The following is a 24,034-nucleotide window of genomic DNA, read 5'->3' on the forward strand; positions in this document are numbered from 1 at the left end:
GCGAGCGCCTTGTCCCGCCTGCGAGCCTGCCCTGACCCAACATGTCCGCCGGGGCGTCCCCGCCGCCTCAGCCCCTCGGCGGGCCCGCTTTCCCCTATGGGCGGCGGCGCGGCGCGGCCTCACCGGACGCGGAGCCGCTCCGGCCGGCGCAACTCGGTGGTGGGAGGCGGAAGTCCCGCCCCTCCCGGGCGCGCTGGCCAATGGGCGCGCTGGCCCCGCCCCGCGCGCATCAGCTGATGGGGCGCCGTCTGTTGACAGGAGCCGCCCGGGCCCGGCGCTGGAGTGAGAGCGGGGACGGGAACGGGGAGGGAGCGGGGACGGAGCGGGGGCGCCGCGGCCCCGGGCATCGCCCCTGCCCGCGCGGGCGAGGGAGCGGACGGACGGACGGACAGACAGACGGAGCCGCCTCAGCTCGCTCCCCCCCGGGCGGGGAGCGGCCCAGCGGGGTGGGGGCGCAGGGAAGGCGATGGGCTGGCTGCGGGGGGCCGAGGGGAGGGAGGGAAGGATTTCCAGCCCCACACAAAAGGAAGCGGCCGGGCAGGGGCCGGGGCAGCCCCCGGGGGTGCGGGGCAGCGGCGCGGGGGGCCCGGCCCTTCCCCGAGCCCTCCCCGGGCGCTGCGTGATGGTGGGGCGTGGGTTGGCTTTGTTTGTGTTTTTGTCAGATGTGAATCCAAATGGAGCGGTCGGAAGGAGGCGAGCAGAGCCAGCAGCCGCAGCCCTGGGGGAAGCTGACCCGGCTGGGCGCTGAGGGGGCAGAGCCGCACGTCCTGCTGCTGAAAAGGGAATGGACCATCGGGAGGAAGAAAGGTGGGACAGAGAAGAGAGGTGTTCGGGGGACAGCAGGGATACCCCCTCCTGGCCTTTAAAACACAGCAAGGTGCTCTGAAACTAGCTGGGTTTGGTGCTTTCAGCTCTTGGAGGTGCTTGCCAGGCCATCCCATATTCCTAATTTACTTCTTGGTTGTGTGAAGTAGTTTTTCTTGGTTATGTGAAGAAGTCGTTTCATGCCGACCTTTCCTTTTTCACTAACTTGAAACACGGGCACGTTTGGAAGTGAATACGCCTTTTAGGTTGGTTGGCTGTGGTACTTTGTACAAATAAGGAAAAATGGTTGTTGATTCAGGAGAGTTTCTGTGCACCAGCCCTGTTTACGTTCTCATTTCATTTCTGTGGTTAAAATAAGTTGGAACTGCCATGCAAAATGCTTCTGCTTCACAGAAAAGAAAACACCCACATTAAAAGCCCTTAATTCTTCTGGCCATATAAAGACTGCCAACAAGTACTGAAAGTTTCTGTGAGAGTGGATTTGAAAGTTTTATTCCCAGAGTCTAAGGCTTTTACTGTGTGCCTTTATTTTAAAGGATTTCATGCTTACTGTAGATGAAACAATCATTGAAGTGTTTTAAGTTTTTTATTCTGCCCTGACAGGAGTAATATTCTTTTTCCTGTTTATCAGTTCAAGCAATTTGGCTGATCAGTCACATCCTGTAAATAGTCTTGAACAAACACCCGATGTTATAGCTCTGTTAGAAGTTCAGATAGTGTATTGTAAGAAAAATGTTTTGCCAATTTACATTTGGTGATAGATATTGAGATTGCTTATCGTTAAGCCATTGGTAAATTCTTCAAATTGATGTCTAGTTGAGAGTGAACTTGCAAAAAAAAAAGATGAATTTTTGCATTTTCTTTTTCTTTTGTAACTATTAGCTAATGTATTCATAAAATGAATGGTTACAAATTTTGGGTCATAAGTACTGCTTGTAAAATCTTCAGGAGCATTAGAATTGCTTGTTTAGAGCATTTTGTCCTTCTGCTGCCATGTGACAGTCTTAACTCTGTAAAATAGAAGGGAAATGGTGGCATACTCCTGAATCAAATTTAGTCTGCTTGCTTTCAGTGAGTTTCCCAGCATCACAAGTTGTGTGGGGACAGTAGTTGTTGCTTCTTCCTTGGATATTATGAGTAGGCTGGTGATGAACCATCCCCTGCACGTGTAGTGGCTGCTGCTTTCCTTCTGGACATGTTTGGGAAGGCTGAGATCAGTGCACCCACAGTGTGAATAGGTGGAAGGGAACCATTGTTGTTAATTGTAATTCTTGTGTAAGCAAGTGCTTTGAGTAATTTGTGAGAGAGATCAGTGGGAAAATTGAGTGTTGCCGTGAACATTCAGCATTAAAGTGAAGTGAAAAGATGAGATCTGGTCAGAGCCCTGGAGTCATAGGTAGGAAGGTTTCTATCACATCAACATTGTCATGACACTTCTCCTGTGTATCCATAAATCTTAGTCCTGGATTTGAGATTCTCTTCAGCTTTATTAACACAATAGTGTTGTCAACAGCAATGAGGAAAATTTTCCTATTTAAACACAAACAAAAGAAAATGGCTGTAAGATAGGAAAGTGATACTTTTCTGTCTATCAGCTCTTGGTTCCTACCACTCCCCCCAGTATACCAGAATGAAACAGAAGTTAAATCCAATGAAACAGTATCACAATGATGTGGGAAAACAGTTGGGTGCTCTGTGATATGTGCCTCTAGGATTTGGATTGAATACTTCCAATGTTTGTGAGTTTATTTCTGTACAAGTCTAGAACAGAGTTATTATAATTTGTTTACCATCTGTGAGGGCTACAACTGGGGGGGAAGGGAACTGAAACATCTTCAGAAGTTTGAAATAAGTTTATATCAGCACATGGGTCTATCTCACCATTTGTATTTCTGTACCACACAGTAGACTGTGTTGCTGTCTATGTGACAGTAGAAGTTTTGAACTATTGCAGATGTACATGAGTCAGTTTGTGTTGCATTTATAGCCATGTAGAATGCTGATCTGACTGTGTAATGTGTATTTTTAAGCACACTGGAAAATCTCCTTTCTTTTTAAGGTTGTGACTTATCTTTCCCCGGCAACAAGTTGGTGTCTGGAGATCACTGTAAAATCATAGTGGATGAAGAATCTGGTCAAGTGTCATTGGAAGATACAAGGTTGGTTCTTTTGTGAGCTTCTAATCTTGTCTTCCCTTTAGTCTGTGAAGAAAAATCTTGTTTGTTGCTTGAGGCATCAATAGCTGGACTTGCTCAAATTTATCAAGACCTTCCTTGTACCAGGTGACCCAAAACTAGATGTGATATTTAGATGTTGACTAATGAATTCCAAGTAAAGGGGAATAATAACCACTTTGCTTGAGTTTCAGCCTGCACTCCTGTTAATCCAGCCCAGTGTGCTGTAGGCCTTCACCCCTGCCAGGGCAGGCTGCTGATTTAAGCCTAGGCAGAAGTCCAGGGGGTGAGATCTTGTGCTTAGTCATAAGATCCACCAGGAGCCCTCTCTGGGCAGTCTCTAACCTGTTCTGTTGAACGTGGTTCTTCTGTCCCAGGCACAGGACTTGGAGTGTGTCTGTGTGGAATGCCATGACATTCCCATCAGCCCATTCCTCTGGCCAAAGTGCCCCTGGGGGCAGCCCAGCCCTGCCCCTGCTTTCTTGTCATCCACAAACTTGATGAGGGTGTATTTCCTCTCCTCTTCAAGGTTGTAGCTACAGGTATGTCCAGGATATCCTGGATAGATTTCTGGAGGGATTATACTCTAAGAAACTGTGGGACAGAATGCTAAATTATTGGGAAAAATAGAAGACCTGGCTGGGATATCTAGGAAATGGCTTATAATTGTCATTCTCCAATACAATCCTAAATTTCAAGATGTTTCAAGCAACAAATCAAGCCATATTGGCTATCATGACAGTCTAAGAGTGTAGCTGTAAATCTAAGCTTGAGAAACTCTCCGTGGTAGAATTGGTTTAGACCAACATTAGGATAAAACAAGCTAAATAAATTGTGCATAATGCAGAAACATTCCTGCCTACTTTTTTTTTTTTCCCCCCTGCCCACCCCCCGAGGCAGAAAGTGCAGCTAGTAGACAACTAACAAAGCCAAATTAAAGTTAATTTTCTGTGATATATTCATGAAAAGGTGAGGCTTGTTACCAGGTAGTGTAGCAGAAGGGCTGCACCCATGGAGTACTGCCAGGGAGCTGCTGGTGCCTGGTACACCTCTGTACATCCAACAAAGAGGAGTAAGATCCTGTGTTCTGCCTCCTCTGAGTTGGTGTGAAGTGTGGCTGCCATTTGCTGAATCAAGAAACCAAACCTGCACAAGACTCTTCTGGGTCTTGCAGTGTTTGTGCCAAATAACAGACGAGTTCCAAAAAATCAAGCAGGCTGAAAGAAGATGATTTTTGAATGTTTGGGTTGGCCATACAGATGCCCAGAGTCCCAGAAAAATACTGCAGTGTCAGCTTTTTCTTCTCTGAAGTGGAAAACAGTTTGGAAGCATTGCTGTGGTCAAGCTCAGATTTTTCTGTGAAGAGGAATGCATTGAAGGAGGCAGCGGGTGTGGGACAGTGGGACTGAGTGGACTTTGTTTCTGTACTGTGGCTCACCCAGAGAGTATAATCAGATATATGTAGACAGGCAGCATTGGTTTCTATCTCCCTGTTAGCATAGTGAGTTCTTGAATCTACTTTGGAAAGAATTACCATAAATTTGCAGGTGAAAGAAAGTGTGCAGAGAACTCAAAATTGTTGAGCAAATAGAAGTTTGGAAGTAACAGAAGCCAAGAGTTAGCAAATAGTACAATAAAATACTCCCAGACTCGCCCTTTTTGGGGATATGTTTCTGCTTTATTTTCCAAACCATGCACTAGTTGCTTTATTCTTCTTGAAAGAAAACAAATTATACAAGCTGATCTAACACAGTGGAGGCAGCAGTTGGCTTGCCCCAAGTAAAAGCAATTGTAAGATTCTCCATTTTGAAAAAGACATTTTGAAGGCAACTAATGTAGTTTATTTTTAAACCTCCTCTTTTTATCTTCTAGGAATTTTTTTTAAAGATTGTAAGTAGTAAGTGATGTTTCAGAACAGAAAACTGTTTACCCAAGGCTGATATTTCCTTTCTGTGGGTAAATCGGAGGTTGATCTGCAGTTGGTGTCCTTTCTGCTACTGACTTCTTCTCACCCTACCAGTCAAAACTATTTCCATGAATGTTACAAGAATGGAAAATTACAGTACAGACAGGATTCTGTACCTTAAAAGACTTCAAAACTCATTTAAGTTTACAGTGTGTTCAGTATAATATACATTTAAATAGCTGACAACTATTGAAACTATTAACCCAGAAGCTTTAACATAAATCACAATCTTTTCCTGGATGGGAGTAATTATTAAAAAGTAACAGACTGGCGTTTTTTTTGGAAGGATACCAAGGTATCTTGCAACATGTAGGTAATTCACCTACTTCAAAAGTGAGCCTGTTCTGAGTGTTCACATCAATTCTGCACAGCAGTTGGGATTGGGAAGTACAGGGAATTTATGGTTCATTAATGAAACTGTAGAGTCATCAACCACATTGGAATTGAGTCAAGGCCAGACTTTTTTTTTTTTCTTCCACTCTTTAGAAAAGTGACATTGGGACCTTTTGTGACATTGTTTCACAGCACAGACGATTTATATCTGATAGTGCTGTTTTTCATCTCCTCTTGAAAAATTGTACAGCCAGTTGGCCTCAATTCAATATTAATTCTTAATGAATGGCCTTCATATTTGGGATTCTCATTGTAGTTTCTACTTATTTTATGGGAACCTTAATTTGAAACATCAGAGGAATGTGCAAATGTCACAATTTATCATGTGTGTCTGGTTGAAAAATACCCACAACATTAATCTGAAATGTCACCATATCTGTTAAAAGCCCCATGCTAAAGCCTGAAACTGGAAATGAAAAGCCAATATAATTATCTGGTGCAGTTGGATAATTTTTTCCCCTTTGATTATTGGCTGAGCTATAAATACAGCTGATTCAGTTTGCTAATGTAATGAAGAAAAGCTTATGGTTTTCTGTGTTAGGTAGTGTCAGTTTGTTCCTGCTTCATTTGGGTCTGTGCGTGCCAAGTAATTCATTAGGCAACTCTCACTGGAGTCTGTGTAATGCAGAACTGAAAACATTTGCCTATTTGTAGTCAGTTGGATGGTCAGGGTGTTGGGTAGTTATTTCTGCAGCTTGCTTTGTGAAGCCAAGCCTGAGTGGTCACTAGATGTGTGATGTTTTGGGGTTTTATTCTTTTTTTTTTCCAAGAATACCTTAGTTGAGTTATTGTCCCCCATAACCATCTTGGAACTTTGCAGTCATGACAGAGAGATTTCATAAAATACATCATTGTGACATATTTCCCCTGTGTTTAGTGAAATATTTGGGCTAGGAATTGCCTGTAGAAGCTAAATCTCAGTAAGAGACAAGTCTTGTTACTTGAGTTTAGCTGTCTGATTACAAAAGAAGGTCTAGAACTCTTAGGGCATGTTTTGTTGTGCCTTCTGGAAAGGAGGTCAGATTTGATGTTTCCTAGTTTTGTTAAAGGACCTCTGACAGGTTCTAGAGGTTGGTATAAGCTTTGCTGCTTCTTTGACAATTGAAGGAGGCACTATCTTCACTTCAACATAAGCTTTTTAATATATTATCACTACCATCAATGTGAAATTAAAAATGAGTGTAGTTCCTAACAGACTGGCTAAACTTCTTTTTTCCTCTTAATTGCTAAACTTTGGTATTCATTTAGTGATTGCTCTGCTGGTTCTTTGCTCCTCATGTCTTTCAGGCAAGTCAACATCTGTATGCCTGAGGTTAAAAGACAAGCTTAAAATAGTTTTCTTGCTTGTGGGAAAAACTTGAAGTTTTTTTAATAGAGCGAATACCAATATGACCCAAAGATTTTTGTTTGTTTCTCAATGTTTAAAGTAGCATTTTTATTTTTTTTGTGATCATTTATGTTGGATTAGTTGATGCAACCAGGCAGATAGTGAAGGACAGTGGATGGTGAAAGCAATTGCAGCAGTAATGTAAGAACTAATACCTAGGTCAAGACTTGTGGCGGTGATTCCAAAGGGCTTGCTTTCCCTTTGCTTTTTAATGTCATGGTTTTGACTCTGCGTCCAAAAAAAAGTCAACAATACAAAAGTTCCAGTTTTCTTTCTCTGCTCGTGTTACTAAACGAGAAGAGAATTTTCCAGTTTGCTTTTTAAAAGGAGAGATAATGAGAAGGGAAGGCACTTAATTTCTAAACAAACATCCCTGTCTAGGGAGGCACTGGTGTGTCCTGGGCACAGGTGGTGCCTCCAGGAGGTGGCAGCACAGGTTTACTGTTGTTTCGTGCTGCAGATATTTTTATTTGGTTTATATTTGGTACCACTTGCTGAGATTTTGAATGGCTGAAGTCTGAAACTCGAAAGTGCTGCAGCCCTGAAGGAGGCTTATTGCAAGCGAGCTGGAATTATTCAGTACTTGAATAACTTGGTTATAAAACATTAGTAGCTTGTGTGTACAACATCCCCCACAGTAAAGGAGGTAAAGAAAATAACCGTCAATGCTCTGCATTTTCCTCTTCCCCAGTTTAATTTCTTCTACAAGTTTTTGATTTTTTTATTAGTATCAAAATAATTAATTCCAACTCATCTTTCAATATGAGTAACTTTTTTCCACCTTACTGACTTCTCAGTTTTGAGTTGCAAACAGTCCAAGTAACCTCAGAATTTTAGTTTTTTCACTATTTGAAGGAAGAGGGGAGAAAAAATAATGCTGCATGGCATCGGTAAGTGCACAGGAAAAGTTCCTTTGTCACAGGATGTTTTAGGAGATTCCCAGTGTTAATTGGAAAACATAGCCCAGAACTTTTTGAATAGAACTCCTATTGCCCCTTAGGGTTTTATACTTAAAGGGTGGAGGCTATAGTACAGAAACAATCCTCTAATTGTTTTGAGACGTTGGCCAAATATCAGGGTTTGTCTGCCAACTATCACCTCTTTACCAGTAGCTGAAAATGAGCTTTGAAGTTTCAGTAACTCTGCATTTCTGTCTTTGGGAGAATTTTTTTGTTTCTGGACTTTTTTTTTTTTTTTTTTAATCCACTTACTTTTTGGGGGGTAGCCAATAGTTTTTCTTCTTTGAAAGTATCTGGTGTTTTCCTTTCCTTCTCCCATGTAATTACGAAAACATTTATGCTGTTATCTTTTCTTTATCTTTACAGTACTAATGGAACAGTAATTAATAAACAGAAAGTGGTTAAGAAGCAGACATACCCATTACAGACTGGGGATGTGATCTATGTTGTTTACAGAAAAAATGAGCCAGAGAACAGTAAGTGAATATTTGTTAAATGGTATACTGAGTCATTTTCTTTTGAGTCATGAGAGAAAAGAAATATCAGTGTAATTAAAATAGAATTACTCAATTATAAGAGAAATAATTTGCTAATGTTTAAAAACAATTCTCTAGAGAAGAGGTCATAGATGTGCCAATTTTTACAGAGACAAGTCTGAGCAACTGTCTGAAATTGAAATGTGCCTAGAAGTAGTTTTGGCATAACTTAATGCATGGAGTGGTAACTAATGAGGTTCTGATCACATGTCCAGTGCTTCTTTTAGAAGTCAAATTGCTGGGGTACTTAGTGATACTTTATATATCCCAGTGAAGCAATTTTTGGCACCAGAAGGAAAGGCTGCAAAAGATTTTTGTTTTGTGTGTGGTTTTTTGGGGGGTTTTGGGTGTGTTGGTTTTTTTTGTTTTGAAGAGAGAAGAGGCAAAATAGCCAGGGGGAAGTGGGGAAAGCCCTACACTGTAAGTAGAATTAGTAAACCTGGAAAAATATTCTAGATACATACATACCACTGAAATACTTCCTTTCTGAAGTTGCTGTTAATTTATATATAGACAGATCAGACAGATTTATGCTGTCTCATGCAAATGTTACATGAAGCAGTGCTAAGCTGTATTTTTCTGTCTGTATGGCTTGTTTATCTCACAGATCCTTTCTAAGTTGGCACCACTGCACTTGATGCTACTCAGATGAAATTACTCAGGCGATTTTCCAGACACTTTGTAATGAACTGAATCACTGCTTTCTGTGTGGGTTAACAAGTGTTTGAATTACCAAGCCTCAGTTTTGCTTTTTCACCTTTGAAGACAGAGAAGAATTCAGATTTGATGTGCCTATTTGGCCATTCTGAGTAGCTCTGAAGGAGACAATATTCTAACTTTTGATCAGAAAAGGGGTTGCTGCAAACTAAGAGAGTCTTTCTTGCTTGGAGGTGATTGGAGATGCAAAAAGTAGCAAGTTAGGGGAATCTTTGGAACAATATGAAGTAAGATGGAGAAGAAAAGGATATTATGGAGTTAATTTTATTGATAGATTCTAAATTAGTTTCTGGGTGAAACTTACGGCAAATCCTAATCTGTATTTTTGAGTTCATGTATCTCAAAAGATATGAAATAATACTGATTGAAGAAGTTGAGGAGTGAGCTCAGAAATAACGAGCTTCTTCGAAGAACTTTGATTCATTATGAGTAAAAATACAATTTGTTCAGACACAGAGCAGATTTTAGGTTTAAGAAATGATTAAGCCCCATGGCTGGCACAAGTTAAACATCACACAAAAGCTGCTCTGCCTGGTTTCCTGAGAAGAAAAGATCTTGCTGTGCAGCTCCTAATTGCCTCCTAAGTAGGAGTATTAACATGGTGCTGTTGAGGTGACCCCTCATTTGCCTCTTCCATTGTCAGACACTTTGGGGAAGCAGCCACTTGTGAATAGAAGTTGTTTATGTGAGTTGTTTATGTGGGGGTTAGCAAATTTTTGTTTAAAGATTGTGATAAATACTATCTTATCTCTTTCAGATGTTGCTTATCTTTATGAATCCTTAAACACAAAAGGTGATGCAACTCAACCAGTAGGTAAGGAAGTAATTCAAGATCCATGAAGAGGAGTTAAGCTCCAATGACTAATGTAACCCTCTTGAGAGAGTTTGATTCCTTGGAATTTTGAAGCCATGATATGGTGACTGTCACACAGATATTTTTCTTTCCTTTCCCCCCTTCCAACTGTAGAAGTTAATGTAGAAAACCAATGCCATGTGACCAAAGATACCTCAAGTACAGGAAGAAGTAATGATGAGACCCCAATTACCTCATCACAGTCATCTACTCAGTCTTGCTATGAGGAACCACAGCCATCTACTTCTACATCTAACCTCTTTAATGCTTCTTCTACCTCTCTTATTGAGTCTGCATCTGTTCAACAGGATAATCCATCTACATCTGGTAAGAATTGTGTCAAGTACTGCAAGTTTGATATCCCATCAACTGTTACTCCAGTTTTGAATTTTAAAAAAATGATCTGTTAGTCCTCTCTGGGTCTTTAGCATTTGCTTTGTAAAGTTCCAGTGAAAATACCAGGTGGATAAGTGCATTTTAACTTTCTCTCTATGAGCAGGCAGGGGTAAATCCTAATGGATGAGTAAAGCAATTGTGAGTCTTAAGAATAAATACTCTATAATTTAAAGAGGAGTGGGGATTTTAAGTAGGGTTACACAACTAATAGGTTGTTTCTCCCCAGGTCTTGCAATTAGTCAGATTGTTTCAGAATGCATTTAAGTTATGCAGACATTGCTTTTCTGCTGCCCTTTTTCCTGTTCAGATGTTTGGATTGATGCATGTGCCTCATCAGGGTTTGAGTAGCTTTTGGTTTCACATGTCCTGTCTCAGTATTAAGCCATGTCCTTGTTTCTGTTGTTATTTTATAGGCTCACAATCCCCAGTTGTCACTCCTGTGCCTGCTTTCTCCATCTCAGAATCTGGGTGTGTAAGAGCACTGCACAACAAACACGAAAAGCTGGATATGAATGTTGAAACTTCTGCAATCCCTTCAGAGATCACTGACAAAGAAGAAGCAGAATCGGATTCTCAAAGAACAAGGGAGGAGGAAGGTTTGGAACCTGCAAAGAAGAAACTAAAAGGAGGCAAGTATACTACAGTACTGTGCAACCTAACCCCCACCCCCTCCAAACTGAATTAGAACAGCTCTCATCAGTCCTTCAGTTTGTTTCTTGCTTCTTCTGGTTTCTGGTCCAGTGAAAATAATGTCTTCAGTAGCAGAAGCTGTTGTGTATAAAGCAAGAACCTCTAGTGGGACCACTGCCAGTGAACAGTGAATCAGTGTATATCTTTCAGGTCTTTTTTTAAGTACATGAATAAAAATAAGTAACTTATTAAAAGCTTCAAAAACTATATCCTGTGGAATCTTCTGTCTTTGTAGATGAAGACACTTGTCCAGGTCTTTCACCAGCACCTCCAAGTGAATGTATAATTAAAATTGGCTCTGAAGATGCAAAAACATCAAATGTGAAACCAGATAAGATGGAAGAAACATTAACTTGCATTATCTGCCAAGAACTGCTGCATGACTGTGTAAGGTATGTAAGAGTGACAAAAGCTGTAATCATGTGGTAATAATGCCCGAAATTCAGTGACAACTGTTTGAGGAGGTCAGGATAATGAGCATTTTCACAAGCTCTTCTGGGTCCCCTTTCCCCCACCTCATCTATATAGTCAAATCAATGCCAAACGGGTTTTTTGAGTGTTATGAATGGATCTGAAAAAATGAAATATTTATGTTTTGACTCCATTTGTTTGTTTTCCAGCTTGCAGCCCTGTATGCATACTTTTTGTGCTGCCTGCTACTCAGGGTGGATGGAAAGATCTTCCCTCTGTCCAACTTGTCGTTGTCCGGTAGAACGTATTTGTAAAAATCACATTTTGAACAACTTGGTTGAAGCTTATCTGATTCAGCATCCAGGCAAGTTGAACAGTGTGTGTGGCAGAATCCCTTGTATTTCACACATGAGCTGCATAACTGCTACATGCTCACACTGGTCTGTACCATACCTGTGTGTTTTATCACTCTGCTGTGTTCTCTGACATGGTTGTAAGAAAACAAGCGTAGTTAGTGTGACATAATGACTTGGGGAAGGTGATATAATACTGTAACTGAGTATCTAAGAATTATTCATTTTAATTTGTTACTTCATTAAATCCACATTCAAGTATATTTTTCAGAAGTATCTGATATCCTTCTTGTGATTAACTTCGATCATGGCCTCTTGAAAGGAAAACTTAGGTTGCCTGATAGTACATTTCATTAACAGAGAGAGGAGTTTAACTAAGATCTTCTACAACTCTCTAATACAAAACCAAGTTTTACAGAAATGGGAACACAGTAAACAGAGCTGTGTTAACAAAGTAGGGTGCAGGTAAAGGATGTGAGGTGTTTTTTTTTTTTTTGAAATGTGGATTTGGTTCTGGTGCCAGATAAGTGTCGCAATGAGGACGATGTTCGCAGCATGGACGCAAGAAACAAAATTACCCAAGACATGTTGCAGCCCAAGGTGCGCAGGTCTTTTTCAGACGAGGAGGGAAGTTCTGAAGACTTACTGGAATTGTCAGATGTAGATAGTGAATCTTCAGATATCAGGTATGTCTACTTTTAGGTTGTGCTCTGAATTAGATGTACTTATGTTTGGGTAAGCCCATAGACTGAGCTAGTTTCACAAATGCTGTTACTGCTGGTAGTGTTCCCGTGATCATTGTCAGAATGAATCTGAGTTTTTTTGTTTTCAGGTAAGTTCATTCTTAGCAGTAACTATCTTGGCAGTTCTACTGGCCATCCTACTGAACCTTGAGCAGTCAAAAAAAAAAAAATTAGAACTTCCTAGAAGTTCAGCAAGATTCAGTTTGTGACCAACAGTTCTATCCTGAACTGTGCAACAGCTTCATGTGAGATACGTGAAATTACCTTTTCCACTTACAAATTGGCTGTTGCTGTAGAGAAGACAGGTTTCTGGCTAAGATCTTGTCAGGAGGTAAAGCAGTCCATGCCCTGTGAGTGCAGCTGCAATGGTTGTACTTTTTTATGTGTCTAGAACGCTGCCTTCACTGGGTGTAAGGTACGGAGGCAGCTGATGGAGATTCCCAAGTACCAAAATATCTCCTCTTTATTTCCAGCAGCAAACACTTTTTGCTCAATGTCTGGAGGGGAACAGAATTCTTCATGTAGATAATTATTCCAGCTTTGTACCTCTGTCTTTTGTTCATCTCACTTTTGGTCACATTGAGCGCTTTTTTTTTTTTTTCCCCTCCTTTTTAAAACTGCTACTATAAACCCCCAAATTTTTATCTGTCCAACTGCAGCAGTCTTCACAGCTGTGAGATACTGAGTTATGTAAACTTCCATCTGTTACTGAATGAGGAAGTTCCAAATTTAAACTTTGAGAGTCTGACCAACCTTGTCTAGCATACAGATGTAAGTTATATTTGTGTTTGTTCAGCGTGGTTTCCTGTGACTTTATTTTATTCTTTCAGTCAACCATATATAGTGTGCAGACAGTGCCCAGGGTATCGAAGACACTCTGTTCCAACTGTGCCTGGCACAGGCCAGGAGACAGAGGCAGGAGGAATGCAGGCCCTGGGGGATGCACCATCAACATCTGCCAACTTCCCTGCAGGTCAGTGTCACGGCATCATCCCGGGAGTGTGGGAGTGAAACACTACAACTCATACAACTGTTACAGAATCACAGAATGGTTTGGGTTGGAAGGGAGCCTGAAAGATTGTCTCCAACTCCCCTGAACTGAGCAATGAGCTGTGTTATAACACTGTACTAAGTTATGAACTAATCAAGGCCACTCTCATGGTACTGAGAGTAACACCATCACACCAGTGTCTTTGCAAATATCATGACATTTGACTCTAGTTTTGAGATTTTTATGTTGTTAATATTCACTAAGACTCCTAGTCCAGATTGCAGTTGTGTACCTTGTTCAGTCTATCTTTTTTTTCCCTTTTGAACCCTTCTAGCTGTCCAGGAATATGTGTGTCCTGCTCAAGGAAGTCATGTAATATGCACCTGCTGTTTCCAGCCCATGCCTGACCGCAGAGCAGAGCGTGAGCAGAATCCTCATGTTGCTCCTCAGCAATGTGTGTACATTTTTCATCTTATTGCTTTAAATCTTGGCTACAGAACTAACTCTCTCTTTACTTTTTATTAAACTTAAATTTACTTTGAAGACTGTTTTTTAGATGAGTTTTCTATATCTGAACTCTTGTACAGACAGAGTAAAAGTACCTTCTTTTGTAGAATTTTATCGATCTATAGAATGTATTTTAAATGAGAAAGTTGTACCTTTTTTAAGCCAAGTTTATCAGGGCTCTGTTGTTATTGATGTATAAGAACAGTAACTGTTGAATTTTGTTGTGTGGAGGTCCTTACAGGGATTTTCTTTGTTATTTTACAGGTACAGTTTGTCTGCAACCCTTCTGTCACTTGTACTGGGGCTGCACTCGGATGGCATGTTTTGGCTGTTTGGCACCATTCTGTGGTATTGTGGAATAATCTGTTTCTTATGAGCCTGCTCACTTTACAATAATGTCTGTCTGTCTTGAATTTTAGGTAATTTAAGAAATATACATTAATTTGTAGCACAGTCATGCAAAAAGAAACAAGAGCTGTGTCCTCACACCACAAACACAAAAAATTCAAGTGGTATGTGTCCTAACTCAGAGGATTTCACATTGTGTCTTCATACCAGATTGGGCTTAGAAACCACACTTGTTAAGCACAATGCTTTTCCATATTAAAAATATGGTGTATTTCAGCCTAGGAAGAGAATCATACACTGAACATCTGATGTTCACTGATTAGAAAAGAGCCTTGCCCTCTTAAACATGCAGACTTCTAAAACTTAAGGTTTTAGACATTTTTTCCAGAACTAAATTGAAACAGTTGGAATGGTTTGGCTGCAGTTTGAGGCTAATGGAATATGCTTTAGTAGCACTGTTAGTTTATGCAGCTTATTTGTAGTGTTTGTGGACTAAAGGTGAAATTGTAAAATATCAATGTCTTGTCTTTGCCAATGGAAGTTACATATCACATGAAAATGTTGAATGTAGTCCTGTGCTTGGTGCTCACATGAGCCTGTGCACATTATTTCAGGCAAAAGAAGAACCTTCAGAAAATGTGTGAGGGCCACGGAGGTGGGGGAAGAAATAGTAACTTTTCTTCTTCTTTTTCTAATTAGAAATAAATCTTGGTGATAAGTGTTTAGATGGAGTCCTAAATAACAACCACTACGAGTCAGATATCCTAAAGGTAAGTTTAACAATCTTTGCGTGTGATAATAACAAATGTACAAGGTTTAAGATGTACTTGCTGATGAAATGAAAGTGTTGTGCTGCCCAACAGTTGCAGTGGCAGCTTTGTGTCACCTGCAGAACCTGATTCTAAAAGGCAGATTAAATGAGCCCCAAGCGATCAGCTGGAGCAAAGTTACAGTTTGCTGTGTCTGCTTTGGAAGTATCTTGGAGTGTCTCTGTCACACCTGTCTGTGTAAGAGGGCATCAATTAACAACAGCAAAATTCACTTCCCTGGAATCCTGGTGTTTATTTTCTCCAATGTGTGTGCCTGATAGGTTCCAAGAAGGCCAAAATTCTAGACCTGGTTCTGAATTTGAATTTAAATGACTGGTAGGCACACTGTAGAGTCTAGATATGTTTGGTTGTTTTTGTTGGGGAAGCCAGTTTCTAAAGTCTAAGGTGTAACATCCAAAATATTAGTTAAGAGAAAAAAATTTCACTAAAAATATGCCAGGAAAGCAAGGCTTGTTAAACATTCTGTCCCAGACAAAATTTCACGCTAAGTTGCATGGAAAAGATTTTGCTTATACCATAGCAGGGTTACCTAAGTTATGTAAGCTGTGTGAAATCTTGATTTGGGGCAAAGAAAAGTGTGACTGACGTGAATCTATTTGCAAACTTCTGGCAAAAGTGAGGGTTGTTCCTGAAAAAAAAAAAAATGTAGTAGAAGGTTTTATTGGTGGTCTGAAAGTATCTTGATAATTAAGTTAAATATATTTAATATTTACTTGTAATTAGCATCAACCCATTTTGAAAATGTAGTTAGATCTAGAGATATTTGAGAATAAATTGTTTGGTTACTCTTTAAGGTTGAAGGTTTTTCTAGGCTAAGCACTGAAGTTGCTCTTTTCAGGATTACCTGGCATCCAGGGGTCTGACGTGGAAAAACATGTTAAACGAAAGCCTCTTAGCTCTTCAAAGAGGAGTTTTTATGTTGTCAGGTATGTGCTGTGTTCAGTTTGCATGTGTGTAACTCCTTGTCTGTACATAACTCTAGTGTAATGTTACCAGGAGGTTTGGACTTCTGTGTGCATGGCAAGTGCTGTCCAGCCTCCTCAGTTCCATCTGATTTCTCGAGCCTTACACTGACACTCTGCACAAACTGGTTTTGCCCCCAGATTACAGAATTACTGGGAACACAGTGCTTTGCTACTGTTGTGGCCTTCGCAGCTTCCGAGAACTCGCCTACCAGTACAGGCAGAATATTCCTGCTGCTGAACTGCCAGGTGGGGATTGTTTTGCACAGTAAGGGGGGAAAAGTCACTTAAAGTTAAGTAACATCAGTTTTATCTTTGTATCCGTGTTCTCCTGGCCCTTTCATGTAGCCCAGTGCAAATCTCCTTACAGGGCTAATATCTTCTGATTGCTTTACTTGTCAGCTGCTAAGCTTGTGTGTAGTTATTGTCAGACTCCTGAATGGAATCTTTTCTTTCAGTGTGATTTCTCATCTGTAGAATAAGTGTATCTGCAGAGCAAAAAGAGAAAGTCAGTAAAATTCAGGATATAGTCAACAAGAACTAGTTGCTGTAACTGAATTTATTTTCCCATTTAAATATATAAAATGATGCACCTCTTGAACAATTCCACATTTTACCAGCTCTCAACTAGGAACAAGAATGCTTTCATTAACTAATTCTAGATCTGTTTGCATTTACAGTTTTAGTATAAAATAGCATGCAGCCAGCTGTACCTCCTTCAGACCTAAATCATTTGGAACAGAGGCTGTTCCAGCAGTTTCCTTTCAAATATTACTTTTGTCCATGTAGTTCCTGTTGTTAACAACAGCTTCCCTGTCTTCAGCTGTTGAGAAATCTGCTTCTGGTGCTGTGCAGAATGAGCAACAACCTGGTTTCTCCTTAGTGTTGCTTTTCAGTTTAGGATAACGACCTGCTGGACAGCTGAGTTGTAGTGTATGTGAAACTGAGGGGAAAGCAACAAACTCTACCCAAATTAATAATTTTTCTCTTGTATGGAAATGTATCTAGACAAATGCCCAGTGTCTTTAACTGCCAAGTCAGTCTCTCTTAAACTTAAGGGTAAAACTTCAGTTGACAGCACCGAGAACCAAATCCTTTCATCATGTCTGCATGAGTTTAATATTCAAAATTAGTTTTTTGTCCCTCACAGAGTGTTTGCTTTGTTCCCAGTAAGGTGAACCAGTGTAGTTGTACAGGTGTTTTATGCCATTCCTGCCTTGTTTCTCTACAAAGCCTGCTCTGATGAGTAACCTCCATTAGCAGTGGCTTAATAATCTCCATCACCTCATTAATGACTTTTTAAATAAATGTGTCATTTCATTTACTCTCCCTGCAGTGACTGTCACGTCCCGTCCCGACTGCTACTGGGGGCGCAACTGTCGAACTCAGGTCAAAGCACATCATGCCATGTAAGTCAGACACTGCACAGAGTGAGTTTGGTTTGTGTTTCTTTAAAAAAAAACCACTAACAACAACCCAAAAAGCAACCTTTGCCGTGCCAGGAATTGTGTGAGTAACACTGTTGCAGCATAAGGCAGAACTGGGTGAGCTTTGGGGATTTCATTGTCATTTTTGTTTTTAGCCCAGCTTTGAAATGAGCCCTTTGTGCATGTCAGAAGGGCACTGCCAGCACTTGTAAGTTGATGTAACCCATTGCTGACACTTCTTGAGTTTATTTTTCCACCCACTGGAGTGGAAGGAGTGCCTCTTTTAGTGAAGTGCAGCTTACATTGAAGGGATAAATTGGTGGGAATAATTAGCAACAAGAGAAGCTTGGAACATGCAACATAAACCACAGCAGGTTCCTAAGCAGTTCCTGGTTTTGGAGGAGTTTCTAGATCTTACAACCCTGACCCAAGGAATCTGGCATGTGTTGAAAATGAAATACTGAGTCTGAAGAGAGGTTAACCCTCTGCTTCTCAAGGGTTTTAATCCAGGGAACTTGGACTCTTGGTATCTGGTCACTTCTGAGAAATATTTTTCCAAAATAAATCAAGCTTCTTGATTAAAAAAAAAATCAAGGCCACTGATGACCAATGTAGTTTTATTCTTATGAAAAGATGCACATGTGGAATGACAAATATTAAAGACTCGTAAAACCAAAACAAAAATTTTCTACCTAGGAGCCAACTGGTTCCAGGGAGGGTTGAAAAATCCTTCTTGCTTTATGAATAATTCTCTAAATGCTCAGTGCAATTTAAGAGAGAGGAGCAATTATCCCTTATTCAGAAATTGCCCTAATGAATAGTAGATTCTGCAGTATCTTTCTAATGTTGCAATGTACATACACACTTAGCATAATTCCTTTAATATTTCAGGTACTGTGGGTTGAAAATAACCAGTCTGTACATCTCAGGCAAGCAGATCATAAGACAGACTTGTAAAATATTCATCGGCAGTCTCTTACAAATTCAGAGGGTTTTACCAAATAGCTTTCAAAAATAATTTTGGATTTAAGCTGCAGATGTAATTTGAAGTACCACAGCTATCTGTAACTTCACATTACTCTGTGTTCCCAGAGGAGATTCTGTTTTGAAATGTTAGAGTTAATTCAATATCAAAGTACTCACTGTGTGTCTTTGGTCATATTGTGGGGATAATTTCATCTAGAATAGAAATGACTCGGGGTTTTTCTTTCCTTTTTTTCTTCTCTTTTTTTTTTTAATTTATCTTTTCTTTCAAGCATCAGCTGTTCCTAGAACTTTACTGGCTGCTGCTCTTAGTTTCTAAAATCCACAAAAGCAAACAGTCTTGTCATACTACTTCTAAATACCTGGTTAAGTTTTTTTTAATTGAGCTACACTGTTTTGCTGAGTAGTTTCGTTATGTCAGCAAGGTTTTTGTAATCTTTGATCTAATTCAGCAAGAGGAGGAAAATTCGTGGTCCCCTTGGCATCATCTCCTCCCCAGGTCCACACACACTCAGCACCCCACTCCTGTGTCAGTTGTGTGTCAGGGGACACAAAACCCCAGTCAGAGAAAAACAAAGAATGAACAGTGAGAGGTTTTTGAGAGTTGGGAAGAAGTGCCTTGTACAAAAACTGTGTTATCTGTTTAATCCCTGAAGACAGGCTTGCCATTCCCATAAAACTTACATAATACAGGCTGAGAAAAACTTTTCCTTTCCAGAAGATTCTGAGCCATTGAGAGAACGCATTTGTGTTGAAATGTATCCTCAGCCGGGTTAATGCCAGTTCTTAGTGACTGGTGTAATGCTGTCTGCTAAAAATTACTAATATCTTGCAGGGGAAAATTAATCCACCAACTCCTGTTTTAGTTGCCTTCTGGGTTTAAGTATGCAGAAGTATAGGGGAATGTTTAATAACAGGGCTCTTGTGTGCACAAGAAAACTAACAAGGGTTGGGCACGAGAGATGTTGAAAATCCTGTTGCACATAACATGGTAGTAAAGTACAACATAAACAGGTTCTGAAAAACAGGTATTTTAGTGTGTGAATGTTCTGCTTTAAACTGTTTAACATTTAAAATATCCTGTGAAAGATGATGACTTGCTTTTGTTGCCTGACTTCTGAGAACTTTTGTTACATTTTAATACTTGTTGTTTTTATTTTATTTTCAGGAAATTCAATCACATTTGTGAGCAAACACGATTCAAGAACTGAATACCTGTAGTCTGTAGAGGGGGGACAAAAACCTCTTACACTGCTTGTACAGTTTAAGGTTTCAGGGGATCTTCTCAGTTCCCCCCATAGCAGGGAATCAATGATTTTTGCATCAGGTAGTCTGATGTGAAATTTTTAATTTGTAGAATTTTACAGCTGTACATGAATGAGGTAGATTTTTTTTTTCCCAAGATAGTCCAGCAGGCATTGCATTCCATCCTCATGACTACAGTGTCCCTGTGTCACTTCAGTGAAGAACACGAACAGAAATCACCCCCACAAAACCCAGCCATATCTTGGGATGACCTAAGAATAAGGAGTGTATTTGCACTACTTGTGGAGAAACTAAGGAAAATCGTTAGACTTAAAATAGAGAAGTTTTGTAAAAGTATCTGATGGGTATTTCAAGAGCCATTAATATTTAAGAAGGAAATTGTCAGTGGATATTTGTAACTGCATTTTGTGGTAGTCTGATCTTTCGTTGCTGCCCATTGCATTTGGGCTGGAAACCACATGAATGCTCCTTCAAAAAAATCCATCCATTAAACAGCTGTTTCAACTTAAAGCTCCTACCATATGTGCAGTGTTACAGTGGAAGTAGGACAGTTTCTTTTCTTAGTTTAGACATGTTGATGTTTTTATTCACATGAAATTACAAAAAGAGTTGCACAAAAGTTTGAAAATCATGTTTAAAGTTGGGGTAATACTTGAAGCAGAACAGACTTCTGCTACTATTACTTCTGTATTGTTTTATATCAGAAGACCAAACAGTGCTTTTGACATAGAGCAGCCAGTAGGACACACTGGTTCCTTTCTTTTGTATTTCTTTTTTGGTTTGATACCGTGTGCTAAATATGTACCTCTGCAATGCAGCTGTTCTCTAGCATGCATACACTGGTGAAAATGTAGAAAAAGCTATAATTTAAAACAGAATATAGCAGCTTTACTGGAAGGAACAATCTTACACAAAATAAGTCAGTTTGGACAAATTGTAGCAATATGGAGGCATTTCTGGATAGGGGTAGAGATAGGGATGATGAAGGGGAACACTGGTGTCACTGACATAATAAATGTAGATATTTTTTTTCATGCCTTCTGCAGAGCTCATTCAGGAGATGTCCCAAGTGTCATTAAAAATAAGAAAAATCCCCCTCCTCCCCTCCCCCCAAATTGATATGATCTAACCTGTTTCATCATAATCTGATTTACAATGTTGACAAGCCTCAACTGGGACCAATTTTTCTTTTTACATCACACCTAGAAGAGTGAAGCAGAATGAGAAGAAAGCATACCAAGTTACCTCTGTAGATACCATGTTGTTTTTGAGTATGCCTTATTTTATGAGCAGGATTTATACTTGGGTGTTAAAAAGTGCACACACGATATCTTGTGATATAATGGAGCACAAATGATGCAGCACATCGTGTCTACTGGTTGCAGTGAATTAAACAACTATTTCCAGCAATGCACATGTTAATATGAATGCTAATTAGAATTATGTCTTTCTGTTCAGATTTTTATTTTTTAAAATAGCTGTTGCAAGGATGGGTCTGTTGACCATGCCTGTATGCTATTAAAATACACTTTGGTGTGGACTTCTTTTCCTAATCTCTGGGCATTTTCTCCTGTGAGTAGGATTGAAGTTGGATCTGGAATATTACTTGAAACTTCTTTTAACAACAACAGTGTGTTTCTGTCTTTTAGTATTATTAACAATGTTCTGTTGCTTCTGTATTTGTATTTTATGTTTAGATTTTTTAATGGTTATTGTATCTTCTCAGGACAACCATTCCCAGCTGGTTTTGATCTCATTTTCATCTCTGGCTGTGCATGTAGCAAATTAAGTGCAGTTGTGGAGATCAAGCCTTTGCACATTATATGCAGAAATGTGCTTTGCATTCCCATTCACCACTCCCACACCCCAGATGGGCTTTCAGCATAGGCTTGTCCCTGTTCTAGTGTTCAGGCCTCTTGTGCTGAAGTTTCTTTGTTGGTCCAGAGTAATGTGTCTGCAGTACAATGTACGACCTGCCTTGCACTTACTCGGGTTCTGTTTGTACAGGGGTGTTTTGTGTGACTGTAAGAAAAAAAAACTGGGGGGAAAACCAATCAACAGAACTTCTGCTTAACATCTGAACTACCTGTGCAGTAGATGCTCTTCAGATTCCTTTTATAAACCCCTCTTCCTTTTCCCTGTCACAGGTCATTAATCTGCCTTTCTATGCATTTAGGGTTGCGGTAGTGCAATGGAATGAAGGGATTCTTTTATTTTTTTTCATTTATATTGTACCAGGAAGAGATCAGAAATTAACTTGCAGATAGGGAGGGTGAATAAATCCTGATCTTTATATGCTCTTAAGTAAGTAAGAGTATCTGTCATGGGTATTACATACTCTACATTAGACCTTTTCAAATGTATGTTTACCAGGTGATAGTTAATGTGATAAATGTATGAACTATGCTTGGTGTAATTGTTTAAATACTGTAAAGGTGCAGCATATTTTTAACCTGTCTAAAGCACATCCCCACCTCCTTTATAAGAGATGTTTGGAAGCTGAGCATGAAACGTGGTAGAATAGCTGTGGAAACCGAGGTGCTTATGATAGGGTTTGACATAGTGGTGAACAAGGTTATAGTCTCTCTCTTTGAGGAAGTTCTTTTATAAAGAAGGTGGAGAGTAGTTCTTCCAGTTCTCTTTTGTGATTTATTTTTTTCCTGAACTAAGAACTTATTAATTAAAAAAAAAAAAAAAAAGTTGTCTGTTTCTGTTTCTCTTGTGTCATGTCCCCTCCCCACAGAAATGGATGTAGGCAGCACTTTGCTGATGCCTGGTCATGAGCATGTTAGTTATTTGAATGCTGGGGTTTTACAAGTGGATATCATCCCTGAACTTGTAGTTACTGGAAATTACAGGAGTTGGTGTCACATGATATTGCAAAGGGTCATCAGTCGTCTCTACAGGATTTATAATGAATAAGCAAAATTAAGATGGCTTCAAGATGCTAACAAATAAAAAGGTTTGCTACTTCTTAGAAAGTAGATGCTATTTTAAATTCTTGCAACACCATAAACTCTGAAGTGACAAGCATTATACCACTGTGGACTTAACAGCAGGCTAGAGGAAATAATTGTCATATTGTGTTCATATTTGCAACCATCTAATTTGTATAAATTGTAAGGTTTCAAATGGCTATTGTTAACAGAACTTTTTCTGAATAGAACTTTTCCCTTGCTGAGTAAATAGGAGGACTTGTCTGCACCCTGTTGTATCTGAGGTGGAAGACTGATGCCAGGGTTGTTAAGCTTCAAATTGCAGTTCAGCATCCCAGGATTTTTGTGCTGCTGCCATTCCCATACTTGCAGCTGGAAACCGTTTAATGTTTGTGGCTAATCTGCGTTACTGCTCTTAAACCAGCAGTCATTTGTTCTTCAGACTAAATTTAAATGAAACTCAAGTAACATAAAAGTGAGAACACTGTGTTCTGTGTACCATGAAGTCAAGCTGATAGACCTTAAAACTGGTAGTTTTGGCTTGTCTTGCACTTCCATTGGTGGGTTTAATTGTTTTATACTCCATTATATCAACAAATGACCTGTAACTACTTCAGTTTGAGGATGCTGCTGGCTTTGGATTGATGCTCTATTGAGTGATCTGTTCTGGCACAGCACAAGCTCTTCCTCTGTGCAGAATGAGGAAGGGTGGTGGTGTGATGGGAGAGGCAGTTCAAGGTCTGGCCCTTGGCAGCTGCCCCAGGCTGGTCCCAACAGCCCGTGGCAATCCCAGAGCCCTCAGTGTGGCTCAAGGACTTAAAGCAGCAATTTTAGAGGATAATTTGTTTGAACTCTGATACCGTTTTCATTGAATTTGATAGGAAAATATTGATATTTGGCACTCCAGGGTTAATCATTAGCTCTTCATTCAGCAAACAGAACACATCCATTTTGTATCAATGTCTGGTCTTCAGCAGAGCTGGGGAGGGCAGGTGGCTTAGCCTGCAGCAAGAGCTGAGGGACATAAGTTGATTCAAGCAAAAGGACTTAGGAATTTGGGAAGAGAATGCTTAATTCCAAATTATGCTCTGAAAATCAGGTTTCCTGTGGCCCCTGAGAACGTTCTGCTGGAAAGGGGCCTTATTTTGTACAGTCTGCCCTCTTAAAAGTAAATCAACAGTCACTGGAAGGTAGGAAAAGGATCTCTTGAACATGTGGGGATTTTGCATTTTTTCCACCTATTTTGTCTAACATTCTTTCTGCATGATGTTTGGGAGCTGAAATACCACTTACACAATTCCAAGGAATAACTTCTGAAGAAAACTAATTATACTATTTCCCACAGCAATGCTTAATATGCAAAGATTGCTTCTAAATCTG

The 24,034-nt window shown here is 39.9% G+C and overlaps 1 protein-coding gene across 1 annotated transcript; it reads left to right on the forward strand.

The window, feature by feature from the left end:
• The first annotated feature begins 203 nt into the window (after positions 1–203).
• On the forward strand, positions 204–22,794 carry CHFR (checkpoint with forkhead and ring finger domains). The gene is made up of 18 exons (XM_032705712.1): positions 204–282; positions 663–807; positions 2,885–2,984; positions 8,071–8,180; positions 9,715–9,771; positions 9,925–10,137; positions 10,620–10,835; positions 11,132–11,288; positions 11,517–11,671; positions 12,184–12,346; positions 13,234–13,376; positions 13,729–13,848; positions 14,166–14,249; positions 14,949–15,019; positions 15,918–16,005; positions 16,183–16,290; positions 17,378–17,450; positions 19,621–22,794. Exons 2-18 carry the CDS (start codon positions 675–677, stop codon positions 19,661–19,663), a joined length of 2,034 nt encoding a protein of 677 aa, XP_032561603.1. The 5' UTR covers positions 204–282; positions 663–674; the 3' UTR covers positions 19,664–22,794.
• Positions 22,795–24,034: the final 1,240 nt, after the last annotated feature.

Source organism: Chiroxiphia lanceolata, chromosome 18 (genome assembly GCF_009829145.1).
Source record: "Chiroxiphia lanceolata isolate bChiLan1 chromosome 18, bChiLan1.pri, whole genome shotgun sequence".
NCBI classification, from domain to species: Eukaryota; Metazoa; Chordata; class Aves; order Passeriformes; family Pipridae; genus Chiroxiphia; species Chiroxiphia lanceolata.